Source organism: Sminthopsis crassicaudata, chromosome 2 (genome assembly GCF_048593235.1).
Source record: "Sminthopsis crassicaudata isolate SCR6 chromosome 2, ASM4859323v1, whole genome shotgun sequence".
NCBI classification, from domain to species: Eukaryota; Metazoa; Chordata; class Mammalia; order Dasyuromorphia; family Dasyuridae; genus Sminthopsis; species Sminthopsis crassicaudata.
This window is the reverse complement of record NC_133618.1, coordinates 260,515,479-260,529,281: the sequence shown is the minus strand read 5'-3', so window position 1 is coordinate 260,529,281 and position 13,803 is coordinate 260,515,479. Positions and strand designations below refer to the sequence as shown.

At 33.2% G+C, this 13,803-nt stretch overlaps 1 protein-coding gene across 1 annotated transcript; it reads right to left on the bottom strand.

Moving 5' to 3' along the window:
* Nucleotides 1-12,412: 12,412 nt before the first annotated feature.
* Nucleotides 12,413-13,342, bottom strand: LOC141553411 (olfactory receptor 4N5-like). The gene has a single exon (XM_074285080.1). It carries the CDS (start codon nt 13,340-13,342, stop codon nt 12,413-12,415), a length of 930 nt encoding a protein of 309 aa, XP_074141181.1.
* Between the last annotated feature and the right edge of the window lie 461 nt (nt 13,343-13,803).

Below are 13,803 nucleotides of genomic sequence, written 5' to 3'. Positions count from 1 at the left end.
ATTTGAGCACTGATGCCCAGAACAATGCATGAAGATGCCCAGAACAATGCATGAAGAACTCTGCATGAAGATGCAGAGCAGGCATGTCAGAAGAAAAAAAGTGTAACATAGGGGAAAGAATTGGGTTAGAATACAGAGCATTTGACCTCTAGCTTTACCTCTACCATTTATTTACCATGAGATCCTAAGCAAATCACTTAAGTTTCTGTGAAGCCATTAGATCAGATGATTTCTAGGATGCCTCTGAGTTCTAACATTCTATGAAATATTTGTTAAAATTAACTTTTTTTCAGTCACTGAAATGCTTCTACAGTAAAACATAAAACATTTTCTTTGTTTTCTTTTGTCTATTTCCTCCCTCTCATCCTAACTTGTCCCAAAGACCCTAATACTACACATTAATAGCCAGAAGGAATCTTAGACTTCATTGGTCCATCTTCTTAATTTTATAAAAAGGAGACTGAGGCCCAGGGAGGTCATTACCCAATTTCATTCAGGTAACTAGTAAAATTTATAGTTAGAGACTTTGACTTTAAATCTAGAAATTATTATATCAGGATTCACAAAACCAATTATCACAAAACAGTTTGCATTTTAAGAATCTGGTTTCATTGGACAACATTTTTTTTCCAGTTATCAGCATTTCTCAGGCTCTCTGTTCTTTTAGTGCTTTTAGCCATATAAAATACCTTTGTCTTTATTCACTGAATTAATTAGTCAGCCCAGTTAACCACATTTTATCCAATATCAGAAAATAGAAATTTAGATCTTATCTCTTTGAGGGGAGATGAAATATCTTTGCATTCCTCTGATTTATTTACATTTTATCTCACACTTTTACAAATAGGTCTCAGATCAAGTGCCATTTTATAGGAACTGAATCAATTATGTGCTGAGGTTCCCAAATAGGATTTAGTCGATTTAGTCTGTTAATTTTAGAATTCAGTGTGGATACTGTGAAACCTAAATCTTTCCTAAGCTAAAGTATATAAGTCAGAATCATTGAATTTTCTGAAGAGGCTACACAGCAGAAAGAGCACCATCTATGCAATCAGAGGACACAAGTCAAACTTCTGTCTCTGATGCTTATTTCCTGTGTGATCTTGCTCAAGTTATTTAGCTTTTTTGGGCCTCAACTTCCTCAACTATAAAATAAATGAGTAGGAATAGATAGTCTCTCAAGGTCCCTATCAGTTTAATTAATTTTTTAATTGTATTTTAGAGTTATCACAAGATAAATGTCATAGAAATCTTTCTTATGGAAGTGAAATTATGGGTATTTTAAAAATATTTAGATGCTTTCTTTCCTTGTACTCCTTGTTTGAGTAACTAGAGTTGCTGCCTACCTTTGCCTAGACATAATTTCAATTCTGATTAGTCCATACCATTTAAGAATAATTTAGGGAAGTTACAACCATTAAGGACCTCAGTTTCCTCATCTGTATAATTGAATTTGTGTTAGGGCAGCAAACAATAAAGATTAAAAGATCATTCAAATTTTTGTATTTAAGCTTAAAATAAATAATGAATAAAAAAAGAAAATCACACAAAAAATTTTAAGATAAAAAGGTATTTCAAAGGATCATAGATTTAGAGCTGGAAGGAATCTCCAAATTTATTCAATTTTTTTTTAATGAAAATTAACATTTTAATAAATATAAATTATTTATTTTCCTTTAAAATATCTAAGGTAAATCCAGAGTAAGATATTGAAAAGCCAAAGAAATTATAAATAGCCCATAAGTGGCCAGGGAGAGAGAATTGGCCTCTAGCTCCATTCATATCCCTTCCTTTTTCTCATAGTGGGTAGAGACTAGACCTATGATTTCTTTGAAATAAAGAATTTCCAAATGAAGAAACTCCCTTTACTTGTACAGGTCAGTATATTCTCTACAATTAATAGTCATAGAAAGTTGCTTAGAAATTAAATAACTTGTCCAAGGACCAGGACAGAATTTCCTGACTCTGAGCTCAGTTTTTTAGCTATCCAATCCTAGTTGTCTCAATGAATGGCTGTAGTTTTCAGGGGAACAGAGAGAAGGGAAACATTTGGTGTATTTAAGGCTGGATTTTTATCTATTAAAATGGGGTTAGTGAACTAGCTCATCACTAATATGACCTCTAGTTCTGACATCCTTTATTTTTTTTAAATACTCAAATTTAAATAATCATGAATAATTACATGAAGGCAGATATCCTGAATCACTTTTTTTTTTGCTTTATTAATTATTCAGCTGAAATTAATTTTCTATAAGATGCAAAGTGCACATGAGCAACAACATGATATAACCAGCCTTAAATACTTAAATACTTAGATTTAAGTCTCACTTGTTATATAGATTGCCTACTGATAAATCATTTTATCTTTTAATATTCCCAGGCTACTCTAATTCTGTAAACTGCTAAGTGCTAATTTGCATTGCCAGAAGTTTCTTCATTCACATTAGAGAAGTCACAAATCTTTTTATTTTTTTTAATATGTAAAGCACTATGCTAGGCAGGGAAGATTAAAATAAATAAATAAACAAACAAACAAACAAACAAACAAACAAACAAACAAATAAATAAACAAACAAATAAATAAATAAATAACAAGATAGTTCCTACACTGTGATAGGTCCAGGAGGAAACATTTGAAGAACAAGAAGCTTTTGGGTGAGCTTTAAATAATTTTATATGGGTCACTATCTGCTCAACCTAAACCAAGATTAAACTCTTTTCACCAGTGGATATCATTATTCTCTACTACATGCAAGCTCACATTTATTAGACAAAAAATATTTTTGCAATGGTGAGACTAAATTTTAATTGTCAAATTATAAAAAATAAATAACAACCTTCTTTGTATGCCTTCTGTCAGCTATTCTACTTACCAGCTATACAGGGAAAATTAGAAACACCACATACTCCAGAAACCAACAACTTTTTGAGGACATTAATATTTTCTGGTTAGCAACAAGATGCTGTGATGTGAATATATATATACATATATATGTATGTATATATGCATATGCAGATATACATATATACTTATTTCTGTCTTAAAATGATAACTGGTTGAAAACTAACCTTTTGGACAACAGGGATTAAACACTGCAACAAGTCTGCAGTGGGAGTTATTAAAGCTTTAACAGGCTTTTCCCAGTGTTGCAAAAAATATCTTTAGAGTGTAAATTATCAAATGTGAAGGATACCAAAAAGCTTCTTGCCTCTATTTCTCCATGGATCTGGCCATAGTATTTAAAACTCAACTATAAAATATATTTTCTGTTATGCTATGCCATTTCTTTCCGCAAATTGTTTTTTTTTTTTTCCCCCCTCTGAGGCAATTGGGGTTAAGTGACTTGACCAGGGTCACACAGCCAGGAAAGTGATTTATGTCTGAGGCCAGATTTGGACTCAGGTCCTCCTGACTTCAGGGCTGGTGCTCTATGCATTACACCACCTACCTGCTCCCCCAAGTTTTTTTTTTAACATTTCCCATAATAATTTTTTTAATCTTCATCCCACTGAGCAACAAAAAGAACAAATAAAATTACCATAATAAATACATATGTCAAACCAAATGAGTTTTCAGTTTTTCTATATCCAAATATGTCTTAATCTTCATTTAAGTCTATCATCTTTTCATAAATAGTACGTATCCTATTCTATCCTCCAGAATTGTAGTTTGTCTTTATATTGAAAAAAGTTCTAAAGTTGTTCAAAGTTTTTTGTTTTTTTTTTAAATTTAATCATAAAGTATTTTTTCCTCCCTCCCATCCACTGATGAGAAAAGGAGTGGGGGGAGGCAAAAAGAAGGAAAGTTCAGAATCCTTTTGTCACATAAGTATCATCAAGCAAAACAAATTCCACAATGGCACCATGGGAAAAATGCTTTTTTTATTATATATATTTTCTTTATCAAAACTCTTTGTCATGAGGTAGGCAACATTCTTTTTCAATCCTTTGGAATCACAATTAATCAGAGTTGTTAACCGTCTAAAATTGTTTGTTTTTGCAACACTGATATTATAAATTATTATTTTAAGATTTTTAAATATTTTATTGCATAAGTTCTTCTGTTTGCTTCATTATGAATTAGTTCAAAGAGATCTGACCAGATTCCTGTGGAACTGTTCGTGTCATTTCTTGTCCTGCAGTAAATATTCCATTAAATTTATATACCCTAACTTGTTCAAACATTTCTCAGTAGATGGGTAGCACTTTAGCTTTTTGTATTTGGCTACCACGAAAAGAGCAATTTATTGTACTAATAATAATGTAATAATAATAATAATAATAAAGAGTAATATTACAAAGGAGACTACATTGAAAATGTGGTAATCTCTTTAGAAAGATAACATATTAGATAATAAATACTTGCTTATTTGACTTGTTGATATATTAAAATAAGTCATTCAGTAATGTAATAATATTCAACTAATATTTACTAATTGTTTTCTATGTACAAAGGTAACATGCCAGGAATATATAGATAACAAAATACACACATTTACAGTCTGATAGGATAAAACATTTACACACCTAAGAATAAAGAATAAAAATAATGTATCATGATATAGAGAGAAAGAAAGATAGTTACTAGGTAGTCTATTAGGAAGATTTGAGGTGATTATACTCTTTTTCTATTGCAGATATCCAACAGGTCTCATGTAGGATATGATTCCTGACCTGTGACTTGTAGGAAAGATACTAAATTCTGCCCCCTTCTACCACTTGGCAGAAGGGTAGTGGTAGAAGTGGTAGAAGAGACAAATTCCTAGAGAAGGTGTTAATACAGTTATAGGAAGGAATAAACAGCAATATTATTCTATTGGGAGACCTCAACCTTCCCTTCTCAGAATCAGACAAATCTAACCACAAAATAAACTAGAAAGAAACTAGGGAGGTTAATAAGATCCTAGAAAACTTAAATATGTTAGACCTCTAGGGAAAATTGAATAGGGACAGAAAGGAATATACCATTTTTCTCAGTAGTTTATGGCACTCACACAAAAATTGACCATATATTAGGGCATAAAACCCTCACAATTAAATGCAAAAAGGCAGAAATTGTAGATGCTTTCATTTTAGACAAAAATGCAAAAGATTATATTCAACAAAAGACCAGGGAAAGATAGACTAAAAACCAATTGGAAATTAAATAATCTAATTCTAAGGAATGAGTGGGTCAAACATCAACTCACAGAAACAATCTATAATTTTACTCAAGAGAATTATGATAATGAGACATTATACCAAAACCTATAGAGTACAGTCAAAGCAGTTCTTAGGAGAAATTTTATATCTCTAAAATAGAGAAAGAGAGGATCAATGAATTAAGCATGCAACTAAAAATGCTAGAAAAAGAACAAATTAAAAACCCCCCATTAAATACCAAATTAGAAATTTTGAAACTCAAAGGAGACATTAATAAAATAGAAACTAAGAAAAGTATTGAATTAATAAATAAAATCAAGAGTTGGTTTTATGAAAAAACCTTTGATTAATTTGATCAGAAAAAAAATAAAAAAAAAATCACCAACATCAAAAAAGAAAAGGATGAACTTATCACCAATGAAAAATAAATTAAAGCAATAATTAGGAACTATCTTGCCCAACTGTATGACAGCAATTCCAAAAATATAACTAAAATGGATGAATATTTACAAAAATATAAATTACCCAGGTTAATATTAGAGGAAATAAATTACTTAAATAGACCTGTTTTAGAAAAAAGAAATTGAACAAATTAAAATTTAGCAGCATTGTTCATTTTATCCTGGTTCAGAAGGCCAATGGATTAGCAGACCAGCTGTGACACCTCCAGCACAACTACAGAAGGCAAATTGTGAGTCTCAAACCCCTGCATAACAGGTGGGCCTTGGCCATGCCTCCCAAGCTCAGTAAAAATAAATAAATAAATAAAAAACCTGCAGCATCATCAGCCCAGCCCAGTGCAGTCAGTAAGAGGCTACACTGTCCCACTGCAGTAAACCTTGGGACAATTTCCCCTGTGTCCTAGAAACACTGTTCAAGTTTTAAAAAACGGACAAAAAATCAAAGATATATTTGACTATATAAAGCTAGGATGGAGTCAGGGAAGATTAAAATGCAAATGCAGAAGAGAACAGTAGAGACAAAATGCCTTCAAGTGAAGCCTCAAAAGGGGATATGAACTGGTTTCCACCTCAAAAATACTCTCCTGGGAGAGTTCAAAAAGGATCTTAAAAGAATTACGAAAGTTTGGGGAAAAGTACACAAATTTCCTGAAGAAAACAAAAATAAATTGGTGGGGAGGATTCTGAGAAGATGGCAGAGTAAAACAAATCTGTGCCTCAAGGCAAACATAGACTGGTGAAAAGTCAAGAAGACTTGGGGAAGAACAGGGGCCCTTCTGATACAATTTGAGAAGATCTAAAGAAAGACCCAGGCTGAGGATTAACTTGTCCAAAGCACCACCACCTCCAGGATAATGCCACAGAAACATCAAATTGGGATTTCTCAGGCTAGCTAGATATGACTGGAGCATCAGCAGCAATCACAGAGACTTTCACATCCCACACTGTTTGTGGAATCAGGGTTTGAGTCTCAAATCTGAGTGAACCTCAGATGACTGGGAACACCAGGCCCAGGTGTATTGCTGAGATGGCAGCCCTGGGCGAGAATTAACCTAGTGAGTGTGGAAGCAGTGGGGCACAAGACACTGCTGCCAATGAGTATTTGCAGGAGGGTGGACTTCTTGGTTTGGGGTATCTGGTCAGATTGGAGAGCTGAAGAGAAGGTTGAAGCACCAACACCCACAACAATTAAAGGTGTTTACAGTAATATCTCTTATTTTAGAAACAAATGAACTGGCAAAGAATAAAGAACCCCACCATTGAAACATATTATGGCAATCAGGAATACCAGGGTTCATCTTCAGAGAACACTTTAGTAAAAAAGCTTGTACCCTAAAGAGTAATGTGAAATGACTCTCTGCCCTGAGAGAATTTAAAGTACTCAAAAAAAATTTAAAAATTAAATGAGAGGCATTTAGGAAAAAATAAAAATAAAAATCATTCAAGAAAAACAAGAAGATCATGGGGAAAAAAGTTAACCAAGTAGAAAAGTAGATACAGAATCTCAAAGATGAAGGTAATTCTTTGAAAATTAGAATTGGATGAAGGGAAACCAATAAAGCTATGAAAGACCAAGAAATAACAAAACAGATTATGAAGAATGAGAAAATAGAACAGAGTATGAAATATCTTATAAGAAAAATGATAATTCTAGAGAACAGATTAAAAAAAGAGGAAATATTAAATAATTGGATTGCCAAAAAGTTGTGACCAAAAAGAGAACCTTGACACAATATTTCAGGAAATAATCCAAGAAAATTGTCCTGGAGTGATAAAACATGAGGGGAAAGTAGAAATAGAAAAAAATCTGCCACCTCTAAGAGATCCTTTATGGAAAACACACAGGGATATTATTGCCAAATTTTGAAACCCCCAAATCAAAGAAAAAAATTTACAAGTAACAAGAAAGAAACAATTCAAATACACTGGAGTTACAATTAGAATTGTACAAGACTTATCAGGAACTACAATAAAAAACTGTTCATTCTGGAATCATATCTACCAACAATCAAAATAGCTAGGTTTGTGGCTAAAACCATGATATTTAGCAAAATTATAATTTTGAATGAGAAAAAATGGACACTCAATAAACTTGCAGATTTTCAGGACTTTCTATGAACCAAACCTGAACATAACAGAAAATTTATATAAAAGAGCCAATATGAAAGATCACTTTTAAGGAATTTAACATGGACAGAATTATTTATGTTTTTATATATGTATATATGTATACTATATGTTTAAGATTCAGTCAACAATAGAGTACCTCAAAAAAAAAACTATTGGCAGAATTAAGGTAAAGAGAGTAATCGTGTTATACAAATGAGGTGCAGAGGAAGAATATACATAAAAGCATTAGAGAGGGAAGGAGGGCTCATAGTTCTGAAAACCTACTCAAATTAGGAATGGACTTAATGGGCAACTCTCTCTCTCTCTCTCTCTCTCTCTCTCTCTCTGTATATATATATATATATATATATATATATATATATATGCCAAAACAACTCCTTTAAAATTACAGTGTCCAAATGTAAAAGGAGGTAAAAAAGCCAACTGAAGAAAATAATTCACTAAACTGTAATTGAATAAATGGAAGTGAATGAAAAAATGAGATATATCAAGAATCAGTCAAACAAAACTTTAAAAAATGAAAAAATAGAAGAAAATGTAAAATTCCTTATTGGAAAAAAACAACTGATCTAGAAAAATAGATCCAGGAGTGTGAATCTAAACATTATGGGACTACCTAAAAACCAGGATGAAAAAAAGAGCCTGGACAATATCTTTCAAGAAATCATCAAGGAAAACTTCCTTGATGTCCTAGAATCAGAAAGTAGAATAATCATTGAAAGAATCTACCATTCATCTCCTGAAAGAGACCACAAAATGAAAAATCCAGGGAATATTATAATTAAATTCCATAATTAATAGCTCAAGGTAAAAGTCCTACAAACAGGCAGAAAGAAGCAATTCAGATATTTAGGAGACACAATCAGGACTACCCAGGACCTGGAAACGTCCACTTTAAAGAATTGAAGGCCTGGAAAACAATAGTTCAGAAAGAAAAAGAACTTGGACTAGAACTAAGAATCAACTACCTGGCAAAATTAAGTATTATCTTTCAAGGGAAAAGAGGGACATTCAATAAAATAGGGAACTTTTAATCATTTTTGATTGAATTAAACAGAAAATTTGACCTTCAATATACAAGATTCAAGAGAAGCATAAAAAGTCACAAAGGAATGAACAAAAAAAAAAAAAAAAGAAAACTATGTTTTATAAAAGTTAACATGCTTACAGCCCAACATGGAAAGATGATAAAAGAGGGAAAAGGACCCATATGTGCAAAAATATTTGTAGCAGCCCTTTTTGTAGTATCAAGGAACTGGAAACTGGATGCTCATCAGTTGGAAAATGACTGAAGCAATTATGATATATCAATATAATGGAATATTATTGTTCTGTAAGAAATTATTGGCAGCCTAATTTCAGAAAAGACATGAACTGATATTAAGTGAAAAGAGCAGAACCAGGGAACACTGTACACAGCAATAACAAACATATGTGATAATTAACTATGATGGAGTTGGCTCTTTTCAACAATGAGATAATTCAAGACAATTCCAATAGACTTATGAAAGAAAGAGCCATCTGCATCCAAAGAGAGAACTATGAAGACTGAATGTGGCTCAAGACTAGGTCTCTTCACCTTTTTATTGTTGTTGTTTGTTTGTTTGTTTTCTTTTTCTTTCATGATCTTTTTCCCTCCTTGTGATCTGATTTTTCCTTTGCAGCATAATGAATATGGAAATATGTTTAAAAATTGTACATTTAACCTATATTGGATTGCTTGCTATATATGGAAGGGGGTAGAATAAGGGAGGGAGAAAAATTTGGAACATAAGATTTTGCAAATTTTGAATTTTGAAATTTTGAATTTTGAATGATATTTGAATTTTGAATTTTGAATTTTGAAAATTATCTTTACATATATTTGGAAAAATAAAATGCTATTAAAAACAATGGTAACATTTTATTTATTTTTATTTATTTATAGATTCTCTTTTTTTGTCTTTTTTTTAGTGAGAAGAGAAATTATGTTTTATCTAATAGCCAATGGGGAGCCACTGTCCTTTTTAGGAAGAATGACATAGTTAGTCTTGTATATAGGGAATAATATTCTGCCAGATAGCTCTGTGAAGGATGATCTGGAAATAAGAGATATTAATAGCAACATGGCCAGTAAGAAAACTATTGGTATAGGGGACTGAGGATGAGAAATTGAACTAGAGTATTAGACGGTATGAGTAAAAGAGTCAAGACATGAAATAAGAATGAGAACAACAATAGCAATAATTTATGTAATACTTTAAATTGTGCAAAGCACTTTATATATACAATCTCATTTGATTTTCAGAATAGCTTGGGGAAATAAGTGCTATTATCATCTTTATTTTATAGATGAGGAAACTGAGGCTAGGAGAGATTAACTTGCTCAGTCACACAACTAAATAAATATCAGAGCCAGGATTTGAAATAATTTTCCTAATTCCAAGTCCATCCCTCTATTCACTATGATCCTCTACAGGAAATTGTGGTCAATAGAATTGAAAGGATTTGGCAAGTAAATGGATATAAAGCATAGGAGAGAGGTAAAGGAGGGGAAAAATTATACATTATTGAATGACAGTAATGGTAATTTGGGTTCACTTTTTTATTTCCTGAGTACAGTTTAGTTTGATAATTGATAATGACTTGAAAAAGCACAAAGAAGGACCCTGAGATACAGAAAAGGTCCCTCTTGATGGACTAGGGGTTGGAGAGAAAGCCTAAGTGGGATGTTCTGGGAATCTAGTGGAACACACAGGACACCCAGCAACAGATAGAGGAAGATGCCAAAGACATACCTGATCTAATCCACATATTTGTCAATTGGACCTGTGACTGCCTTCAGAAAGTGAAGAGATCTAGACTATATATATGATTCCTAAAACAACTGATCAATTAATAACAAGAGAAAAATTGGCAAGTCCTTTTAGACCAGTAGGTTGACAGAGCATACCAAAAAAAAAAAAAGTAATCTTGTTTGATTATATCAAAATTTCAGATTTTAATCACATAAAATATCCCTTAGGCAATCCAATATAGTGACTCATGTCTGGGGAGTTAGTGACTAAGAATGCAGAATGTAGCACATAGAGCACTGAACATACAATCAGGAAGACCTGAGTTTGAATTCTGCTTTAGACTCATAAGTTGTTTGATCCTGGGCAAGTCAATTAACCTCTCTGTACCTCAGTTTCCTAATCTATTAAATGAAAATAATAATGTTACCTATTTCAAAGATTGTTGGGACAATCAAAGAGATAATATGGAAAGTGCTTTGAAAATCTTAAATAGATATTAACTGTAGACTGAAAATCTCTTTCTATTTATCTCTTTCTATTCCTATTTCTATTATATAGTTATGGTATCTGGAGTTTGGCCTTTTATTCTTTATTTTTCAAATTGACATTTTATTTTTATTACTTAGGTTGCAACTCACGAGGAACATGCTTAGAGATGGCCTATAGGGACCAATTGTCTAGCCAACTTTCAAGGACAAATAAAGCAACTCTGTTAGGGATTGTTGTCTTGCCTAGACAAAACAATCCTCTTATTAGTCACTGAGACCAAAGAGCTTCTAATTCAACAGATCTTAAAAAGAGAATATTTGTTGCTCTTTATCACTTTTTATTTATATGCTAAGTGACTGAGAACCCTGTAGGCATCTCCCAAAAAAAGGTGGAGAGGGGGGTGGATTTCCTTCCTTGCAAACTTTCACCATAGCAACTGCAAGTCCAAGACATCTAAAGCACATATTCTACTTAGGTGATCTTGAGCCTAGTTTGGGGGTCACCTCTGTTAGTTTGTTTTGTTTTGTTTTGGGTTTTTGAGGGTTTTTCATCCTTATTTCTGGTGTCCATTCTATGAATTCGAATAATTTTGTGTTGTATTAATGTTATAATTTAGTTAGCTTTACTTCTGAGTTAGTTACAAGTTAACTTGTTTTTATCACCCCCAAAAAAGTATTTTGTTGTCTTTGTCTGTCCTTCTGTAATTAAGGAGGGTCTTACCTTCCTTCCTAACAAATCTTTCTAGGTACCAGGGAGATTACTAATAAAAATCTACTAACAAGGTCTGCAAGATGCTGATGGATCCCATAAAATAAGTAACATTCCTTTATTGTCAGAAAAGGTAGTCACTAGCTTATTGTGAGTATACTAGCCCATTTTAAAAAAATCCAATCATGTTTTTTTTTTTATTCCCATAATGTTGTCTATATTGTAACCAATTGGATTTTCTTCAAGACCTACCCAACTGTATATTCCCCCAAACAATATTAAGATTGGTGACCACTATCCTGGAGTTTTTGGTTATTCAGGAAGGTCAATGATCCAATTTATTGATTACTGTTAGCCTAACTAATAAATTGATCATATTCAAACTATTGTTTCTTAGATTATAAAATCTTATAAAGAAATTATTCCTCTCAAAAACACAAATAAAATGTCACATTTAGCAAACTGACCAATTCCTAGTCTCTTTCCTTTTCCCAGGTCATTATAGCCACTAACTTTTTGTTTTATCAAAATAAACCATGTCTTTAGTTCTGTGGATGCAATGAGCATAGTATCCTTGTAGAGTACCTTGATTTTTATGGTCCTGTTTCCTTGCATTGTATGATTAAGTTTTCTGTGCAGCAACAATAGAAGTCATGTGTTAATGAACAAACCCCGGCTGAAAATATCCTGAGTGATGCCCATTCTTTATTCAGCTCCACAAGTGACCTGCCTCTTGACGAACTTTCTCATAGAAGCCTTCACTTCCTGATTTCTCAGGGTATAAATCACAGGATTTAGCAAAGGAAAAATGACAGTGTGAAAGAGAGCAATCACTTTGTCTGCTGGAAAGGTCCTGAAAGGACGGGTATAAATAAAAATGGCAGGGCCAAACATTAGAAACACAATGATAACATGGGTGGTACAAGTGGACAAAGCCTTGCTCTTCCCCTCAGAAGAAGAGCCCCTAACTCGAAAGAGGATGACAGCATAGGATGTCAGCAAACCCAGGAAACATAGCAGAGTGAGCAGTCCACTGTTGGACACCATCAGGAGCTCAACCACAAAAGTGTCAGTGCAGGCCAGCTTGATGATCTGTGGGACATCACAGAAGAAATTGTCCAGCTGGTTTGGGCCACAGAAAGGCAGACGGACAATGAGAGCCACCTGCACGATGGAGTGGGCAAAACCCCCAACCCACAGGGCTAGCAACAGCATGTAGCATACCTGGCGGTTCATGAAGGTTGCATAACGTAAGGGCTGGCAGATTGCTATATAGCGGTCAACAGCCATCACCACAAGAAGGAACATCTCACCTGCTCCAAGAAAGTGTAAGAAGAAGAGCTGGGTAATGCATCCTTGATAAGAGATGGTCTTCTTCTCGTACAAGAAATCTACCAGCATCTTGGGAGCTACAATGAAACAATAAGAAGCATCCAAGAAAGCCAGGTTGCCCAGGAAGAAATATAGAGGTGCTGTGAGAGTAGGATCTGATCTGATGGTGACAATAATGAGAAGGTTACCAGGAAGAACAATCATGTAGAAAGAGAAGATTAATACAAAGACTAAGAGTTGAATTTCTGGAGATTTTGTTAGACCCAAAAGGATGAATTCAGTCACTGTGCTGTTCTGCTCCATCTCCTTAACCTGGGGAATATTGAGGAATAGAAAGTCACTAGTTATTTCAGAGTCCTTCTCTAATACTAAAACTATTCAGCAAGCCTCTTTTACCACTTTGGTTCCCAACCCTTTGGTACATTTCCCTAAGCTTCATTTCTAAAGATCAAAGTTAAAAATGATGAGTTGACTTTAGAAGGAGACCAATTTAGGCTCAATGTAAGTTTCGTTACAGAACTCCCCAAATGTGTACTTTTTTCCCATTTGCATTTCCATGAAAAGCATTACTTATCTGTTGATATCAATAAGGAGATTTGGAACTGAAATTTAGACATCTAATTTGCTATATCTTATTTTCTATCATTGTGATATTTATGTGTGTGAATATGTACTTTCATAATATGGTAAAAGTGATTCTGCCAATAAATAATACTAACTAAATAATAATAATACTGACAGTTTTCAATTATAAATTAAGACTG